The sequence below is a fragment of the Parasteatoda tepidariorum genome, chromosome 11, assembly GCF_982258835.1.
Source record: "Parasteatoda tepidariorum strain Cologne lab strain chromosome 11, Ptep-v5.0, whole genome shotgun sequence".
Classification (NCBI taxonomy): domain Eukaryota; kingdom Metazoa; phylum Arthropoda; class Arachnida; order Araneae; family Theridiidae; genus Parasteatoda; species Parasteatoda tepidariorum.
Genome location: NC_141765.1, coordinates 56,448,064 through 56,469,180, shown reverse-complemented (window position 1 = coordinate 56,469,180; position 21,117 = coordinate 56,448,064). Strand labels below are relative to the sequence as shown.

Genomic DNA, 21,117 nt, shown 5'->3' with positions numbered 1-21,117 from the left:
TAGCAAATTAATAAATAAATAAAGTAAAATAAATAAAGTCATAGACTCAAGCTAGGCTTTAAATTTGAGACAAAAAATGTAGTTGAGAGAACAAGACTAGATTTTGAAATGTATATGATCATCTAGAATTAGTTCAAAAGATACCTATTATTTATTTTGCATATTTATAAAGAAATATTTTAAAAACACGCAATTTTTAAACAATAAAAAAGTAAATATTTATTATCTCTAAGGAGATACATATATTTAATAATCATATGATTATAATACATTAATATAACTATTACTATGTCTAAATTTTCCGTGCTTTTGATGAAGCAAATGTATCAATAATATCATCAAAATTGATCATTTAAAATTTTTCTCTTTCCACTCTTAAAAATGCTAGGTCACTTAGGCTTTTCAAAATTAATTTTAATTTGCTGAATGAACGTTCGCAGCTAGCAATTGATACTGAGATAGTCAGGAGTATTTGAAATGCCGCTCTCAGATTTGGAAAAACATCTTCTCCATTCGAGATTGATTATAAAAGTAAGAAATTCTAATGGAGTTTTAGGTTTAATTTCTTTTCCACTGCGGAGTAACATTTTGCTGTCACATATTTTGATAAAAAGTTCTATTACATTGAAATCTGTATTATAAAATTCACCCAGATTTTTACAATTTTTTTTCAAGGTTGTTATCAACATTATCCTTGTTTAATAAATTTTCAACGTCTAGTAGAAATTCAAATTTGAAATTAAGGTCACTTAATCGTGTAAATCGTGTACACATTTCTTGGAGACGATCAAGAGTGCTTTTCATAACGCGAGAAATTTCACTTTCTGCGGAAAGACCACCATAGCCAATTCTCCAGGCACGTATTGTTGTATCCATATCCCATTTTTCACAAAGAGACTCTGCTTTTTCTATTACCTCTTTACAGAGCTTGTCTCAAATTTCGGCTAGTTCAGTCGCTAATGATTCAAGATCATGGAACACTTCTCTAAAATTCATTCTAGGATCTTGTAATCTGAGCTGCACACGATCAATCCTTGTTAAGATTTCATACCAGAAATGAAGTAAAGTTATAAAACTAAAGGTTAGTATATTTTGCAACAGAATTATAGCTTCACTTCTGTTGTCACTTGTAGTGGTAGTGTGCTCTGCTAACTTTTCTATTAGTTCTTTTATATTCTCTAGCTCATAGATGATAACGATAACTGCTTGTATTCTACCGCTCCATCGCGTTTCAGATGTGTGACCTGCCATCACGGCAGCATTATCGTAACATTGTGATCTGCAGTTTGTTAATGAAATTTCATCGTAATTTAATTTCTTTAAAATTGTATTTTCGATCGAGGCTGCATCTTTAGCATGTATTTCAATGAAACTCAAAAAATATTCTTTGATGGAAACTTTTTTATTGATAAAATCAGCATCTACATACCTAGCGACTTGGGACATTTGTTCTCGATGAGAGATATCAGGAGTTGAATCAAACAAAAGTTCATAATATTTATTTCTTTTGATATCGTTTATTAGTTGATTTCGAACTGTAAATGCCAGAAGATGAATGAATTGATTTTGAATCTGTGGTGACAAATATGAGAACAACAAATTTTTCTGTTAACAAATTTTTTCATACTCTATTCACTTAATAATAGAAGCGTCGAGTAGATGTAGTAAGTAATCTTATTTGATTTATTACTTACCAAGAATGTCTTGAACTTGAAAGGTAGTAACATAGTGAAATGTACAATATAATTTATGCTGACATTAAACTTATTTATAATATTTAATATTTAATAACATTTCATTTTTATTCTAAGCAGAGCGCGATCACAAGGACGTGAATTAAATATTGAAATATATTTAATATGAATATGAATTTAATATAATATTTAATATGAATTAGATATTAAATATTATGAATAATATTTATGAATTAACATTTATTATATTTCCCTGGCACTAATTTAAAATATATTTTCCAGAAATCAATTATAATAAAAAAAAATTATCCAGCAATTTTTTGTTTTGCGGACCATTTAGCGCCCCTTTGTGAGTAGCGCCCGGGGCATGATGCCCCCCCTTGCCCACCCCTCGCTACGCCACTGCCCCTGGATAAACAACTAGACTTACAGTTATATTTCTCTAAAAATCATGATGTGTCATCGATTGCTTTTAATGGTCCACCTCACTAACTTAAAGAATTCATGATTAAAGTTTACCATAATGACCCCCTCCCATTTTTTTCCCAATTATTTTTGCTTTTGTAACTTGGTTAGTTGCGTAATGTAGATGATATTTTAAAACTTAGGAGGTCATTAAGCATATTTTGGAAAAATATATAAATTGATTCCTGGTTAATATTTTCCTCTCAAAAATATTATTATAATAAAAATTGATAATCGTAAAACTATAATAAAATAGTAAAGTTTTCGAGTAAAATTCCATAGTGGTTGCTTTATTAGTTGCAGATATAATCCATATTATTCAAAAAAAAAACATAATAATTTAATATCTCAGAATAAAGGTAGGATAACAGATATTTTTAAACATAACTTTATACAACTTTACATTTCTTTATGCTGTTTCACAACAACACGTTTTTTTTGTGTATTATACTTTGAATACAAAAACATTAAAAGTGAAAAAGATCCATGGATACATCGATAAATCACAAAATCATGTTGTATGTATGGGGAGTTTGAAATGTCTCATAAACAAAGTGGAGGTGGTTTATTTATACATAGGCAATTTTGTAAATAGGCTAGTACGCATACAAGAATGTTTCTTCCCTATGCACTGTGTTCTTATCTAATAACATATGGGAAAATTTAAGGTATTAATAGTAATAAATTAAGTAAATATTTCAATTTGAAATGCCAATTTCTGTGAGCAGGATCATCAGCAGGGGCCACGATGCGCCCACTTAAAGCTTGGGGGGGGGGGGAATTTTTACACTAAATAAAACGAATAGTTTGGGGGGGGAATTTAGACGTTTTAAGTACATAAATAAAAGGAGCATTGTCATATTATGAGTAGAATGCAAGCAAAGTAGCACTATTTCGAACAAGCTAACATGGAAGGGGGAAGTTGTGCCCAAGACCTTGGGGGGGGGGCACTGATCATCAGAAGGTTATGAGAAAACTTTTACATTTTAAAACGAAAAGAAATTTAAATTAATAGGCAATGGAATCCCTTATAAATACTGTTATATAATGACATTAAATAAAAAATAGTACAGCTATTATGATAGTATTAAATTAAATATAAGAGATTGTCATTAGGGAAATATAGCTTTTTTTTTAACAATATATGTGAATGTTTTTTTTTTTAGTCGTGGTTAAGCAGATTTTTAAAAAAAATGTGTTATCTGAATAAAAATGAGTAGTTCAGTCATATTGCTCATTTTTATTCCGGGGAACACTATACTTTAATTTTCTCAAAAGGACCTGCATTTCGTACAAAAGCTACAATTTTAGTTTTTATCCAAGTTACTTAACAGCTTTCATATAATTGATATCATTACCATTGCATTTAGGAGTTATTCAATAATTTTTTAAAACAAAATGGCATTATGAACGAAAAATTTTTCCGAAATCAAGGTTTTACATCTATTAATTAAAAATTAAATATAATACAAAAATCTTATGTTAATAGGATTGTAATGTTCAAAAACTAGGTATTAGATATTAAACTAGGTATCAAACTAGTTGCTACACACATGTTGATTTTTTTAAAATGTAAATTAAAATAAGATGAAAAGAGTTATTGATTTCACGAGTAGCAGATTTTATAAATTTTGTTTTTGTCAATTCCATTCACACAGACTTCAGAGAAAAATTTGCTGTATCTTTCTCATTTCTGAGCTTCAGCATGCATGCTAAAATATGTTGAATAATGCATAAATAAAAACAAATATTTTTAAAAAGTTTTTGACAGTGGTGTTCCCCTATAATAAATAATATTGATAAAATATCAGTTCGATTGTCCTGAAATGATTGACACTCCTGGTTACAACCTTTCTGAAGGTCCAATTGAAATAGCTATTTTCCTCAAGGTTTAAAATTCAATCTAATAAATACAGTGAAACCTGTTTAAGAAGTTCCACTTTATGCTTTTCTATAAAGATAATTTATTATTGTCATTTTGTACCTTATTTCTTCTATATTATTTCACCTTTTGAAGAAATTTTGTTTTTAACTTTCTCTTAGCAAAAAAGTTTTTGTAGACTGCTAAGTTTTCTTTTAAAACATGGAAAATCAACAGAAGTACATAAAAGTCTATAGAAATTAAATTCATTAAAGCAAAAACTTTTAAATTCTTAAAAAAACTTTAGGCTACCTTGAAATATCCTTCACATTTTTAAAAGAGGAATTTTTTGCCTTTAATTATAAGGTGCTAGCGTATCTACTTGTCTTATGCCTACATGGTTAAAAAGTTTTACCGTTTAAGAAATTTTTCTTTCTTTTTCTATGTAGAACATCTTAAACAGATTTTACTGTATATGTTTTTAGTTCAAAATATTTAATTAAAAACTTCTTAAACATTTGGTAGTAGAGTGGATTAAAAATCTAAAGATAATGATTGTTTTTCACAAATGATTTCTAAAATTGAGTTAAAATGTATAATTTTCTCACTCCATTAAATGAGATTTCGATTGTCAAAGATAACAGTTATTGTTCAATACATGGAAATAATCTGAATATTTTTCAGTGTTTCATTTTAATCAAAGGTAGAGTAAAAGCTTACTTCATATTTTATATATTTATCTTAAAGATAACAATATCAGTTGAATTCGCACAGAAATAATAAAGTACAGTAAATAATGTTGAAAGTGAAAAAAAGTGGACTTCAAAAATTAAAAATACATGAGGATATGTATTAATAATATAATGTACTGACTCTAAAAATTTACTGTATAGCATACAGATGAGCTCAAGATAGCAACAATAAGATGTCAAGCTATATTTATTCACAGTATTACACAATATCATGGGTCATTTATTAATATTATGTGCTTCTTGGATGATTAATGTTGCACACAGTTATCCTAATAATTACTAATATTTATAAAAAATAAAAATTTATACTTTTAATTATTTATTAAAAAATTTATATTTCCATTTTCTTTTTTTTCTCATCATAAAAATAACCCACCATCCTTTTTATAAGGTTAAAAATACTAAATAATAAGACATTATTTATTACATAAACTTTTAATTAGCAAAATGTCTTAAGTTCAGAATTTCAACAAGAAAATACTTTGACTTGAGATATTACTTTAAAAGGAAAGCTATTATAAAACTTGAAATACTGTTATAGTGTGCTTTTTATATCACAATATTGGAAGAAACTATGGTAGGTTATAAAATGTTACAACACAGTTGAATATAATGCAGCTTATAACTTGACATAGATTTTATTATCTTATTTTATTATAAATTATTTGAAATAATTTTCTAGAACATCTAACTAGTGGGGATATTAATCGGCAAAAAAATAAATGTGTTAGTTTGAGAGCAAAATTCAGTTCATTTCAAAATTCTATAAATATTTATCACTTTATGGTTTCAGTAATAAAATTTTGATCATAATATTATTAAGTAACTTTCAATTACTGTTCTCATTGACAGAAGTAGTTCTAATACATCATTCAACTTTTAAAGATTTTTGCAGCCACAATTTTATTAATTCCCAAAGCATTGTGTTAACAATTTACTTTTGCAATGTGGCTCACAGGCTAGGAGATATTTAATGAAGCTGCGACACCTCTTAAATGGGTAAATGCGAAATAAATACTCTTGACTTGAAAAATACATATTTCAGAGTGCTAATATATTTTCAGAAAAAGGAAAGAATTACCATTTTTTAAAATTTGCTTATAAATATGTACTCATTAAAAATATTTTAATAAACAATTTCTATTTATTATTAAACAAGCACGTTTTGAGGTGTAGATGAAGAATAAGTTATAATACATTTGTATAAAGAAATTTTTAAATTCACAATCCCTTCAAAAATAAATCCTGGCCACCTCCCTACCATTGGCAAAGGACCACAATCCTTAAACTGTCTTACCTCTGAATTAGATATTAAACTGAATCACTGCATTTTATATTACATAATGAAAAAATGTAGAATAGTATATTTTAAGAACTATGCTAAATATTGAAGATGTGCAATAGTACTTAACTGGTAATTAGAAATCTTTTAAATATTTATTTAAAACTACTATTTTAAAATACTGAAAGTCTATTCTAATTAATAAACATGTATGCATCTATGCCTAATAGTCAACAGCTAAAAATGATATTTTAAGAATGAAAGTGCAAAAATCTGAAATTTAAATTATCTGGGCTAGTCAATACAACACTCAATGAACTATAGATATTTTAAAAATAACTAAGCATAAAATATATAATGAGTGCTAACATTTAAACAACTTATTGAATGTTTATAAATTAAGATAAAAACTATTACTTTAAAGACTATTATGAAAAACTGCTATAATTTGTTTCTTAATGTATAATAGATTTTAATTTAGAGACATGTTTTTATTACCTCTCAAGTAAATTATTGCTATAAGTATAATATGTTGTAAAAATATATGTTTATAAATATAAAGAATTTTATTATGGTAACTTTGTCTCTTAAAACAATTTTTTTTTCTCAAATAAACTACTTTTTTTAAAGATTTACAAACATGCATATCAACAATTTTACATAAAACACTTTAAAAAATAACATGAAGATAATGAAATCTATTAACAGGCATGTGATTCTTCTGCTAACTCGTGGATTTCCGCGAATCTCCAGATCGATAAATGGCGGATTTCTGTGAATTAATAATTTACATTCAGATAAAATTTTCTCCAAATTCTGACAGTCTAAAATTTAAATTTTGTTACTAGCATAAAATCTCCCAAGTTCTCATTCACGCATGATAACTTTAGTGTACAGATTTATTAGAGAAAAACGCAGAACATATGCTAGAGAGAACTCGAGACTGGGAACAAAAATTCAACAATAACTTAAATTGAAATTAATGAACTACTAAGGCAAACATAAAAGTATAAAATTGATAATCTAAAATGTAATTCGGAAATTCTAAACATTTAAACGATTATTCGCTTGAAAAAAATTGCGTTTTTTTCACATATTTTTTAAACTTATACTTTAAAGAGTAGCATTTTTGTTGCAAATTTTGATTTGCAACAGAAGAATTATTTAATCAATGTGATACATTTGCTCTATTTTTTGTTTGGAGGCAGTTAGATTGACTTAATTTTTAATATGATATTACAACATGCGAATTTCAAATTCCGAATTTTAGAAATCACTTTTCAACGCAGTCCATACCATCGTAAATTCGTGGTTTGATTTTTTTCTCACTTTTTGATGTGTTCTTTTAGCGTCAATACTATTATAAATCTTTGTGGTGTTTTGATTGTTTTCTCAGCATTTTTTGAATCCCTATATTTTTTTAATATAATATAATTAAATTAGTGCATTCATAATTACATTTTGACGCAATGATATTGTTTTTTCCATCGACTTTTTCACAGTTATAGTTACTGACATACATATAATTTTAAAAAACCTGATGTTTTCATACAGTATTACTAAGAACGAGAAATTTTGTTCGCATATTTCTGTAATTACTTTTTGATACACTCGATTTTTGTTTAAATCCCTGGGGTGATTTTATTACTTATTTTTATTGAGGCAGTTATCACTATTAATTTTCTCAGGAATTTTTTTAAATGCCCATATTATAAAGATACAGGAAATTTGAATCACATTGCTGAGTATTCACAATTTTAAGAGATAATTCTATCGTTTTTTTTTCAATAAAATTTGTATCAGTTATCATTACTGATTTTTTAAAAATCTTTATATTTTTAAGACTTTATTTATAACAAAACCTGTATCTCGAAATGTACATTTTTACCCTCTTTTTGACATGTCTGATTTGTGTGACACATCTGATTGTTCATCACATAAATCATTTTCTTTATTTAGTTGTTGATTTCAGGGTTTTTCATTTACTTATTTATTTTTTTGATGTGATGACAACTCATAAAATTAGAAAAGGGAGAAACATGTAATTTTTTTCTATGTATACCTTCTTTTATGGGTTGATGAGAAAAAAATAAGATTTATAAGATAAGAGAGAATTTTATAAGATAAGAAAAAAATAAGATTAGATAGTTCTTTTTCCTTTAATTAAAAAATTTTATAAATGTTACTTTTTTCATAAAAATGACAGTCTTATATTTCTATTCTGTGCACAAAAAAATAGTTACAAAAAAAATTGCACATTAAGAAAAAAAAATTTCAGATAATTTTTTGTCCAGCAATCACATGTCTGTATTAAGAATATCAAAAAATTGCACATTGATAAGTGTATAAAGTATAGTACTCAATGGAACATTCTCAATAGCATAGCAATAACCAACTCATTAGATTCCATCTCAAAAAACCAAGTCAGGTACTCTGGTACCAAGTCAGGTCAACTCCAATGTCCAGAGAGTCACTGCATGTTCCTTGTAATTTGAATTAATGGTTGCTTTGAGATGACCCAAAATTTTATAATTTGAGTTTTCTTTTCTTGAGTTGCCTTTAATGTTTGTCCCTCCCCCATTGATGACATTGCTCAGTTGTCTGATTTTGAGCACAGGTACCAATACGAAAATCATCCCCATAAAACTTTATAAATTAATTTAAAAATATGTAATACTTCTTAAATTGAATTTAAAAATTTTTTCTAAATTTATATATAACAATCAATCACTTTTTAGTGACCATTCAAGTCTTCATTTTAGTCGAATTGATATCAGAAATTTTATAGCAGGAGAGCCAAGTATTTCTGAGAATAGAACACTATAAAGACTGTTAAAATTAACTGATTCATTTTGTTACTTTTTTAATTGAAATACATCTTTGCTATTTTAAACAATATTTCTTTTTATGAGAGTCTAATCTTTTACAGATTATTGGGCATATACAATACTCTCCTGCTAGACTTATTTCTGTATTTTGTTAAACTAACATATAATTTGATATTGTACAATTTTCCATGAACTGTTTTAACTATAATTTATGCTTGAATTATAAAATAATCAAACACTTATTGAATATCATTACAATTTTAAAAGGAAAATATAAAAATTGATTAAAATATAACCATATTTATGAACACAACTTTCTTTTAAATAAAATGATTCATATTTATAACATTGTATATAAATAACTGCAACTTAGAATGAAAAGTAATAAATGACTAGATTTAATAAACTTAATGCAATAAATATTACTAAAACCAAAAATTTTTAGGAAATAAAAAAAGTAACCCCAGAAAATATGAGAAAGCCCAACATCAAGAACAACACTTTTAAAATCCTATCTTTTCTATTTGAAAACTCAGATGGAAGAAAGTCTTGAAAAGTAACATACAAAAATATACCAGCCGATGTACCTTGAAGCAAAGCTGATGCTATTTCTCCAGCAGTTCCAGGTGCATGACCAACTCCAATACCGATACCAACACCAAGAGGTATTGCTACACCCAAAACAATTGCAAACTTAAAATAAGTGCAAAAAGAGTATCTCAGCCTTGTTGAATTCATACCTAAAGCAGCTGCAGTCAAACACTCGTGAATAGTCATAGCTACAAATAAATGAACAGCTTTAGTTTTATTGACTTGTAGTCCTAATGTTATTCCTTCAAATACTGAATGAAAACCTGCAGCTAAAGCGACTGCAAAAAAAGTTATTCCTTTGCCACCTCGAACTAAAAGGGATATTTGGCTATGTCCTCGGCTATGATCAATGCGGTTAGTGATTGATAAATTATCACTGCTTTGATCGATTTCGTCTGAACACTTTGAGTGGTGTAATGGTTTGCACTGCATGCCATTTACTAATTCTTGTTCTTCTCTAAGACCATCTAAAATTTCTTGCAATTCACATTCTTCTAAAAGTCCTTGATTTTGTTCAAAATCATCTTGCTCATTCATTTCTCTTCTTTCCCTCAAAGTTAAAATAGTCTGTTCGATTAAAAGAACAAGAATAAACCCAACTATAACAGTACATTCTGAAACTGGAAATTTGGTGCTGCTTTCGAATTTATGAAATAATACTTGAAACACTTCTCGCACATTCGGTAAAATACTCAAAAAACACATTCCTAAAAATATTCCAAGAGCGGTACAATTAAACCAACTGATCATACGATAGCATAATTGTTTTCTACGTATTGCTCTATTTGGGGAAGTTATTTGTTGAATCTGAGAGCCCCAATATTTAGTTATAAATATAGGTGTTAAATAAGAAGTTAGAGTAAGAAAATATAGACAGAAAACAAAAGCCGCACGGTACAGTTCCAATATGAAATAATCATCCATATTTTTACATTTCAAAGGTTGCGAAACTTCTGAATGTCAAAAAATAGCTAGCAAACATGAAGTACATATTGCATTGGTTTATTTTTTGATAAATTCACCACCGTTGAAAAGCCGATACATATTTCTGATACATTAATAAAATTTATTTAAAAATAAATTATTGAGAAAAAATCGCGTTTTAAATGCACATAAACAATCGACATGCTTATAGTGATTGCAGTAAATAATTTATTTTAAAAAGAACAATACAAAAATAATACTATAAAGAAAAATGGAAAAAGCAACTATTTGGTTTCGTTTTTAATTTACTAAAGTTTGATTTGTTTTCGTTTATCTGACAGTTGCAGTTAGGATTTCTATTAATAATGGCGGCCGAGAAATCGCAAAGAGTGGTATGTTGCTCTACCTGTAGTTGTAAAAGTGTTCGAGATTTCATGTCTTATTTTTATTTGGATTGCACGCATTGGTCGAGACAGCTGTTTTTCCATTCGTTCATCCAGAAATGCACAGCGCGCGCAAAAAAAAAACGGACTACCATGATTAACTTTTGATCTAATAATCTGATCTTCACGTTGTAGGGCACAATCTTAATGGTTCGAGATTGTGACCGCAAATATGCTAATTAATTAATGCAGACAACATTTAAGTCACGAAGTAGGACACATAAACGTACTTTCTTTGAACAGACACCTTTTTTTCCCCCGACAGATTCGGATTTTTAATAAATTCTTTCTTATTTTCTAAAGATGTTTTTTTAATTTAAAAAAGGTGAAGCTTTAAAATCACAAGCACATAAAATTGTGCATAATGTGTAATAATTTTTTGAAGAACTTTTCCGAAATCTTTGATGTTGTTGTTGTTGTTGTTAATTTACGTCGCACTAAAGCTGCACAATGGGCTATTGGCGACGGTCTGGGAAACATTCCGGAGGATGATCCGAAGACATGCCATCACAATTTTGATCCTCTGCGGAGGGGATAGCACCCCCGCTTCGGTAGCCCAACGACCCCGAAATCTTTGAAAAAGTGAAAAAAGGAATTGAATACTCTAAACAATGTTTCAGGCTCGAATGTCACGCTAGAGCTAACACAATAGGCCGAAGAAAAAGATCCCCTTTCTTTCGCCGACCCTAGTCAAAACCTGTCCTAAACAGTGAGCTCACACCCCTACTTGAAATACTTATTCCTCGTTGCCATAGTCACCACCACTAGTCCAGACGAATGATTAGGGGAGTTCTTACTTTAGACAAACTATAGATCAGGTATTTTGTTTACGTTGCACTAGAGCTGCACAATGGGCTATTGGTGACGGTCTGGGAAACATCCCTGAGAATGATCCGAAGTCATACCATCGCAATGTTTGATCCCTTGCAGAGGGGATTTCATTTACAAGGCCACTTCCTCAATTTGGACATAGATCTGAAGTGGAAGGAATTTTTCGTCAAAGCCCTGTACCCATGGTACTTATAGCTCAGTGACCGACCACAGAACTTTCAACTCCATAGATTTTGCGAGCACGTACGTCGCATTTACTCAGCGGATCTTAGCGAACGAACCCTGGCCCCTCCTGACCGGAGTCCGATTCTGTAACCATTAAGCTACCACTGGCTTGATAAAATTTGAGGAAGAAAGAGAGAAGCTGGAAAATAAGTTAAATTTTTTATGCAAAGTTTAATTTAAGTTGACTTTTTTTAATATTGAGAAAAGGGCAGGGTATCTAAGATGTTTTATTACTTAAGTTGAAATGTATTATTTGGGGGAAAAGTACTAATAATTGGATACATTATGCCACGCTTTTAAAAGTAGTAGCCCTTTTTGACAATGTTCATTTGAATGTATAAATGATTGATGTTCATGTTGTTCATTTACGTCGCACTAGAGCTACGTAATGGGCTATTGACGACATTCTGGGAAACATCCCTGAGGATGATGCGAAGACATGCCATCACAATTTGGATCCTCTGCAGAGGGGGTGGCACCCCCGCTTCGGTAGCCTGACGACCTGCACACGAAGTCGAGCACTTTACAGTAGAATAGTTTAACGAGGACCAATACCGCACACCCTCGGTCCCTACGCAGGCTGATCCAAGTGGTCACCCACCCGCACATTGACTGCAGCCAGTGATGCTTGACTTCGGTGATTTGCAGGGAACCGTGTCTTAATGATCAGTCCACTGCGGGACTGAATATATAAATGAAGAACTCGTATAGTAATTGTAGCAACGATGATGTTACAAAAAATTGAATATTTCAAAAAAGTGATAACTTTTGATGAAAGTTGTATTTAAATGTGAGGAAGCTTAGATCCTTTTATGGTTTGGTTGAAAGCAATTGCGTTTTTTTCCTTCTGAAAAGTGTTAAATATTTCAAGCCTGTTATTGTAAGAAGTTTAGAACTTTCGTAGTGGTTATTTCAAAACCAGATCGTGATTTTTCAACTTTGCAAGTTCCATTTCATTCGGGGAAGCAACAAAAAGTGTAATTTCATATGAAAAGGGTGAGTCCTACTGATTTTATTTTCTTGCATATTAGAGAATAAATTAGTATTTATGATTTTAGGTTAATATGAATAAGTTAGTGTTTTAAGATTGATAATTAAAGAAAATTGATATGTTTTGAGTTCACTTTCATTGTTTACTTTCGATTTTCTAATGTCCAATTAATTTTTTTTGTTTAGTTTAAAGGTTCCTTCGTTTTCAAATACTGATTGGGTGTTTATTTTTGATTGATTTTAATTACTTTTGATTTCGATTGATTCCTTTTTTATAATAATGCCCCCCAATTAAAATTTTTCTATGGTTTTTATTTTCTAGTTTCGATTGATTGATTTTGTTTCAGTAATTATTTTTTTTGCACATTTTTTTTAATATTTTAGTTTTTTTTTTTACTGAATATCTAAATTTTTGAACAGATAAGGAATTAGATAATTCTAAGCTTTATTTTAATTCCAAATATTAATTGTTTAATAGCAAATGTATACCGGGTCCTTCCAAAATTATTCTACTGGTTTAATATGCAATTTCCCTAAAAACAATTATTTATTTAATACTATTATAAATTTTTGGCATTATTATTGCTGATTTTTCAAAATGAATTAGACTCATTAGAATAGGTGTACCTAATCGACATAATTTTAAAATATTGTAAGCCTATCTGTCCCTATTAAAGCAAATAACTGTTTGAAATTTGCATTTTTTTACAAGTGGTTTTTAGAAAGTAAAATATGGCACAGTTTTATAAATACTAGTTTCTTGTCCAAATTTATTAGTATTTTTTTATTTTATTCTGTATCATGATGTTTACTGATGTTTTAGTAAGTTACGCACTATATTTCAGCAATAAGTATGTATAGCAACAAATTAAAGCAATTGAAAATAAAAAACTTAATTTTAGATTTTGAACTTTAAACATTAATTCTTAAAATACGTTCAAGTTGGCACAGAATATTTTTAAAATAAAATTTTAAAATTAGTTATACAGGGAATATTCAATATTCGGCTCAAAATCGAATAGTTCAAGACAAAGATTACTAACATTATTTACATTTACTATAGGTGATCGCAACGCTCGAATACGCCACCTGGGGAAAAGACTGGTTCCATGGCCCTTCCACCTTCCCTCTCCTCCTCTTTTTGGTTGTATGGATGGGTGGTCTAATGTAAACAATAACAAGCGTCCTGAAACCGGAAGAAATTTAGAAAATTTCCGGTGTATCCCTCCGCTTATGTTATGACTACGAGGCGATGTGTGAACAAGCCTAATATTCTACGCAGTTTTGTTATTGTAATTTGGATTCAAATCTAAACATAATTGTACCATTCATAAGAGCTTTCTGAAATGTATTGTTTCTCAGAGGTCGTAAGGCCGAAAAAAATTTTGGAAAGATCTCATTGTGAATAATTCTTAAGGTTTGCCATGTTTTGTATTTTATGGCTACATTTCAATAAAATGTCGCCAAAAATATCTTTAAAAATATCTTTTTAAGTTAGCCTAATTAGAAAATATTCTAATGATTATAATATTAATATGATAATGCTGAAGTTTAAAGGCTGAAAGAAAGAACTCGGTACATGTGAAATACTGCAAAAGATATGATGCAATAATATGATGGCGCGTTTTTTCAATCTGCGGCGTAAAAATATATCGGAAGCAGTAACCCGGAAGTCTGGAAAGAGCAATTTTACCACTAGCGCCACCCTCCTTAGCTTTACACGATCACCCATCCATAGGACTGTACTACGATATTGGCCATCGAAATGGGCTACAGGTGGCGTAGAGCAGAACTCTTTACCTATGACAACACTTCGCATGCTTTCACCATTAGCGTGTGGAGAGTCATAGAAGAAGGAATTACATTAGTTTCTGTCTTGATTTTTATACAGATTAAAATCTTTTAAGTTGCGAAACTATATGGAACTGAAAATTAAATTAAACATAGTTCTAAAAGAAAGGATCATGAAAATTTTAAAAACATTTTCATTAATTAAAAACGAAAAATATTAAGAAAAGGAAAAATATCGTTGTACATTCCTATGGATGGTGTTTTCAATAGGAATGTTAACAATAACAATCTCGAGCTCGGCACTTACTCTAGTTCCGGTTAAAACGTTTGCAGCTGCTTATTACATGTTATTCTGATAGGCGATGTTTTCAAACGGATAATTTTGTTTTCAATTAAAGAAATAAATTTGATAATTTCTGAGCTCAAATCTGCCGTATTTGTTGTTGTTGTTAATTTACGTCGCACTAGAGCTGCACAATGGGCTATTGGCGACGGTCTGGGAAACATCCCGGAGGATGATCCAAAGACATGCCATCTAAATTTTGATCCTCTGCGAAGGGGATGGCACCCCAGCTTCGGTAGCCCGACGACCTGCGCGCGAAGTCGAGCACTTTACGGTAGCACAGTTTAACGAGGACCAATACCGCACACCCTCGGTCCCTGCGCAGACTGATCCAAGTGGTCACCCACCCGCACACTGACCGCAGCCAGTGATGCTTGACTTCGATGATCTGCTGGGAACCGTGTCTTAACGATCAGTTCACTGCGGGACCTGCCATATTTCATAAGATATTAATGTTATTATGTAATTCTGGGGAGCTTGGAGTGAAAATTTGTTTTAGTTATTTTGTTATTTATTATTAAAAAAGGTGACATGGTTTCTAGATTTTGAATATCTCGCTTTTTTGGCAGTCTTGATTTGGCCTCTTTCCATTTGTTTATTACTGTTTGTTCGTGTTGCAAGCTGTGCACCATCTTACGTTGGTGTTAACACTCTTAGTATTGTAAACACAAGTATTGTTAGCATTGTAAACATAAGTAATAAGTAATCAAATACATTGTTTGTAAGAATCTCAAAACACAATGATGCCAAATGCCTTTAAAATACAACTGAAATAGTAACCCGGAAATTTAGGCAGTCCCGAGCTTGCAGCTTTCCCTAGTGTAGAAAACACCATCCATACAATTGAAAAGAGGAGGAGAGGGAAGGGAGAAGGGCCAAAGGCATGGAACCGGTCTTTTCCCCAGATGGCGTTTTCGAGCGTTACTATCGCCTATTTCTCCAGAAGTCACATGTGACTTTACAAATGAGTCTCCGTGACTGTTGCATTTTTGTTGCTATCCGGTAACGATGCTATCTGGGTTATAATTTTTTAATAAATATTTTTTAATATGCTTGATAATTTTAATACTTAGTAAATCAAAACCTAAGAAAATATTTTAGAAATATATTTGAGATTAAATTATTCAAGACTTTCATCACGAGTATCCATAGTTTTCAAAATTCTTTATTAAAGTTCAACTTGACTGAGTTTTATTTTGAAATTTCCAATTTTTTTCTTATAGTTGAGTCAGAATATTTTTCTAATCTAGTACAGATATTTATCTTTTAATCCGTTTTTCTTAAAGACACAAACCTACCTTTCTTTCGAGTTCTTTTAATTCTTAGTACTCGAAGTTTAGATTATTATATTATCTCACTATATAGAATCTTTATAAATCTAAACACTAAATTAATTTCTGTAGCTGACTCAGTTGATCGTGTTTTACTGCATCATTTTAGAACCATAAACGTTTAGCGATGTGAAAAACAAGATACAAATGTCAGTACTTACTAAATTCACTTATTTTTTTACTTCGTTGTATAAGTCATTTTACCATACATAAACACTATGTAGGGTTAGTCATACTGCATGCTTTTAGAAGGCTATTAACTTGTTAAAGTAAGTGGGAATATAGATCCTTCATACAAAATTTGTAAAATGGTTGTGAAATTCACATTTTTCTTTAAATAAAATCACAATAACAATTTTTCAAAATAATTTTATTATAATCAAAAGAGTTTTTTTATATACGTTTTTCTTTTCAAAATAGATCAAATTTTATTTAACAAATCACACATATTGTAAAACAATATACAAACTGTTTTCTATATTTATGAATTTTTTATCAGGGCTGGAACTAAAACACATTTATCATGACAAAATATACAAAAATTATTAAGAATATCGTTGGGTAAGTAAATTGAAAAAAAAAAAATTATCAATATTTTAATATGCATTACCTTTGCGTAATTTACTTCGATAAGCATGTAAAAAGTTTTGCTTTATGATGTGAATTTATTATAGATTGAAATAGTATAATGATAATTAGAAGTTGGCAACAGCTTGGAAAAATTTTAATGGTGTTGACAAATATTTCACGAGGCTGTAAGGTTTGAACTTCACTTTAATTTTAAGAATTCATTTTGTCTGTTTAACATCTGGATACATCGAATTATCTTTACAATTTCATACATTGATATAGATGCAATTGAATAATAGTTTTTATTAGGTGGAAAATGGTTCCATTAAAAAAAATTTTTTGAATAAAAAGTTTAAAGGAAATTTTTAAATTTTTTAACAGGGTAAAGTGCTGAATATTTTTTTTATGGTTTAGGGTGCTCTTTCTGAACGAAATGAATTAAAAATGTATGCAATATTTTTTTATTGCAGTGTATTATATGTGTAGTTATCGATCATAAAAAAATCGATTAAAAATATTACAAAACAGAACTATAGATATCTTTAAAAAATGAAATAAATGTAAAAGAGGTAGCTAAAAAGGGTTTTATGTATATTTAAACATAGAAAGGTAAAAAATTCAAGTGTTCCGAATTTTACATAAAAAAATTAAAATAACATTTTGAACGGACATTAAAAATATATATATTAACAAATGGTTAAAAATAATAAATCGATTATATATAAAAGTGCAAGGATTATATGTTGCTATTTATTCATATCGTCAATTAGTTGGAGATCTAGTAATGTAAAATTAATATTCAAAAATAAATCCACGTTAAAAATCATAAATTTTTTTGAAAACCAAAATTATAGGTTATTGCTAACAACAATAAGAAAGAAACTTGCATTTTTCTCTGAGGAGACAAAAGAATTAATCTTGAACAAAATTTCTAATTATTAAATTTTCAATGATTAATGCAAGATATGATAATTAATACGTAGTTCATAGTTTATTTAAACAGAAAAAGATTTACATAAGGCATACAAGAAGATATATTCCATTTTATAATTATTCATTTAATTGCGTACAAAGCATTTTTGATTCAAGCTTTGTAATAAAATACTTTCCGAGAAAATGAAAGATACGAGACTAATTTTAAAGGAACTTATCAATTTTCATATCATGAAACTATAATTTCTAGTTGATAAACTATTATATTAAAATTTCTGTAACTTATCAATTTTATATATTCAAATTACCTTTTCCAACTGACAAATTATAAAAATGTAAGCAATTTTAGCATTTCCATAATAATAATGTATGATTTCTTGTTGACAAACTATAAAATAAAAGCAAATTACTAATTTTTATATCATTGAACTATGAATTATAAATGATACACTACCAAATCTAGTTCACAAGCTATTGAAATCAGTGTACTTATTTATTTCAATATTACTATTAAATTCGGATTGTATTTACTAAATAATAAAATGTTTGAACAGACAATACCTAGCGTAATTTTTTTATTACTATGTACACAGGGTAAGCGCAATGACCGTTCTTAATATTTATGTTTAGAATCTATATCGAAAATGTAGCAAAACAGATGCACATTTGGTATCAGAAAATAATATTTAATAATCAAAAAAGAAACATAGAAGAACGATAAAAAAATTTATGAATTACTAACGAAGAAAGTGAGATTAAAAATTGTCAAAATCTCTTTGATTACCGGAAGAGCATAAACTTATTAAGTAGCGTAAGTCCATACTTTTTTGTTTAACTTTACAGTATAGCTGCTCACTGTGAGGATTTTTTTTCAAGAAAGGTATTTTTAAGTTCGGCTGATTTCTTTTTCGAAGAAGGGAGCAGGTTTTTTTTAGTTTAATGACCAACTCTACTAATTTTGTTGAAATTTGTTTAATTATGGATAGTGAGCTTTTTTTTTTCTCAAAGGAAGGAGCTGGTCGTGTAAATTAACTTTCCGAATTTCACGGAAGTTTCACTGAGTATAAAAATCCATGTACCAAAACGAAAATTATTTAGAGGAGTTATTATTTGTTTGTTAGCCAAAGTGTTTATACAGACATCTAAACATTAAAATTCTTTTCTAAAAAATATATACAACATATTATAGAATTTTATAAAATAAATGCATTTAAGTAGAGGAATTCCTTAAAAAGGTATTATGAGCCTGTAAAGGGCTTTATAAAATATTCTAAAAGAAATAAATATAGGAAATAAATGTTAAAATAACCAAAATGAATGAAAATAACTGAGAACAGATTGACAATAGATAAAGTTGTGATAAAATTTAAAATAAAAAAATACACAGAAAAAAGTTTCAAATATTGCTTTGGAAAATAAAATTACTTCAGCAATTTGAAAAGTCCGAGTGTCTAAAAAATGACCATTCTGAATAAGAAACCAGATAATTTCTTATCTTCAAATTTTAAAATTAGTCAAAAGAGGTCACAGAAGAAACCTTAAAACATTACTTTCTGTTGCATGTTGGACCTGGGTTGAATCAACTAAAATTAGCATGGGCATCTGTTAATTTTGATTTTAGACTGCACCAGGCTTGTTGCTGCAAATGATGGGTGTTTCGAAAATATTTTTTTAATAGTTTTCAATTAGTGGCGCCACCTGTTCGAAATATTCGCAACTAATTTAGAATTTAGAGAGAAGAAATGTCTGGTTTCCTGAGCAAAACATAAAAAACTGTACATTTTTATCTCCTTCAATTTGTCTTTAATTTATAGCAGATTATCTTTAGGACAACTGGTATCTACTTATGAGAGGAACGCCACATTGATTGTCTTAAAACAAACTCGTTTTTATAAGCACATTTATATTTATCGTTTATGAAATAAGGTAAAAGGAATAGGCATATTTAAAACTCTTTTACATCTCTTTAGCCACATTTGAAATAATTAATAACATAAATTTTGTGGAACAAAATTTGCGTATGTTTGCAGAACGTAAAATTCACCTATTTTCTGCAACTTCTGCAATTTTCATCTCCGTTAAAAACAATAGGTTATTTTGAAAAAATAATAAAAAATTTATAAAAAAACCTATAAATACAACGAAAAAAAAATCTCAACGCAAACTACATTAATTATATCTGGAACGAAATCTTTCTATAATTAAGGTAAAAATTGAAAAAAAAAATGACAGTGCTCGTCAAATGTCTGAAACGCTATTTTGAGGACACAATATAAATTTTAACCCTCCAAGTGTTGAGCCTCTAGGTGAAACTGTACGAAAATTTCTCTGCAATGCTTTACTCTCTTATTGAAAAACATGTGGGATATCGGTTTTTTGATGCAGGAAAGCTTGCTGCCAAGAATTTAGAAAAAAAGCTGGAACTAACACCCAGAGAGTTAAAGATTATTTATTAAAAAACACACTGAGACATTATAGGCTGTAATTTTGTCTTGTATTTAAATTTTAGATTGTAAAATAAATTTTTTCCTTTCAATTTCTGCAATGGTTTCTTCCTGAACAAAATAACAACCTTTTCTGAACAAATCTTTTTGTCAATAAACTATATTCGATTCCAGCCCTGATGTTTTGAATTACAATAATACTGGAAAAATGAAATAAATATCATGAAACAAGTAACAAGTTTAGTATAAACATAAACGTAATTACGTTCAACATTATCACAATAAAAAGAATCGGACTAGGAACATAATGCATAAATTTTTAAGTATACTTATTTGATTAACTTTTTATCAAGATAGTAACAAAACTCACAACAGATATGAAGTAATAATATCCTCTACTCAAAATAAATTATTTTGTATGTTTTTGTTAAGCAACAAATACAGTTTTTTTTAAAAAGTACTATCTGGTATTTAGAACATTATTACCAGAAAAATATTAAAACAAATACTACACAGTTCGAAATTAAATTGATCAGACATTGGTAACAGCAATATTTTTCTAAAAATATACAAGCTATAAAATTAGAGAGAACAGCATAGTTTATGAGAAATTTAAAAAAAGGATGTGGGATGTTCCGTAGTTGTCGCCCTTTATATATTTTTAGAATTCTTATCGAGAATGAAATTAATAAATAATACACATAAACTGTCTCAAACTTATATGTAAGCTAGGAGAGCACAAAATTTGTATCTAAATCTTACGAACCATCACTGTGGAAAACGGTACTGAAAGCATCAAAATTGGTTTTGATGATGCCA

General features: G+C 29.0%; 1 protein-coding gene across 1 annotated transcript; it reads right to left on the bottom strand.

Moving 5' to 3' along the window:
• Positions 1 to 6,911: 6,911 nt before the first annotated feature.
• Positions 6,912 to 10,728, bottom strand: LOC107445931 (zinc transporter ZIP3-like). The gene has a single exon (XM_043050351.3). It carries the CDS (start codon positions 10,395 to 10,397, stop codon positions 9,324 to 9,326), a length of 1,074 nt encoding a protein of 357 aa, XP_042906285.1. The 5' UTR covers positions 10,398 to 10,728; the 3' UTR covers positions 6,912 to 9,323.
• Positions 10,729 to 21,117: the final 10,389 nt, after the last annotated feature.

What these genes read in the sequence shown, in the direction of transcription:
- LOC107445931 (XM_043050351.3), bottom strand. Translation starts at nt 10,397, where the DNA reads ATGGATGATTATTTCATATTGGAACTGTACCGTGCGGCTTTTGTTTTC.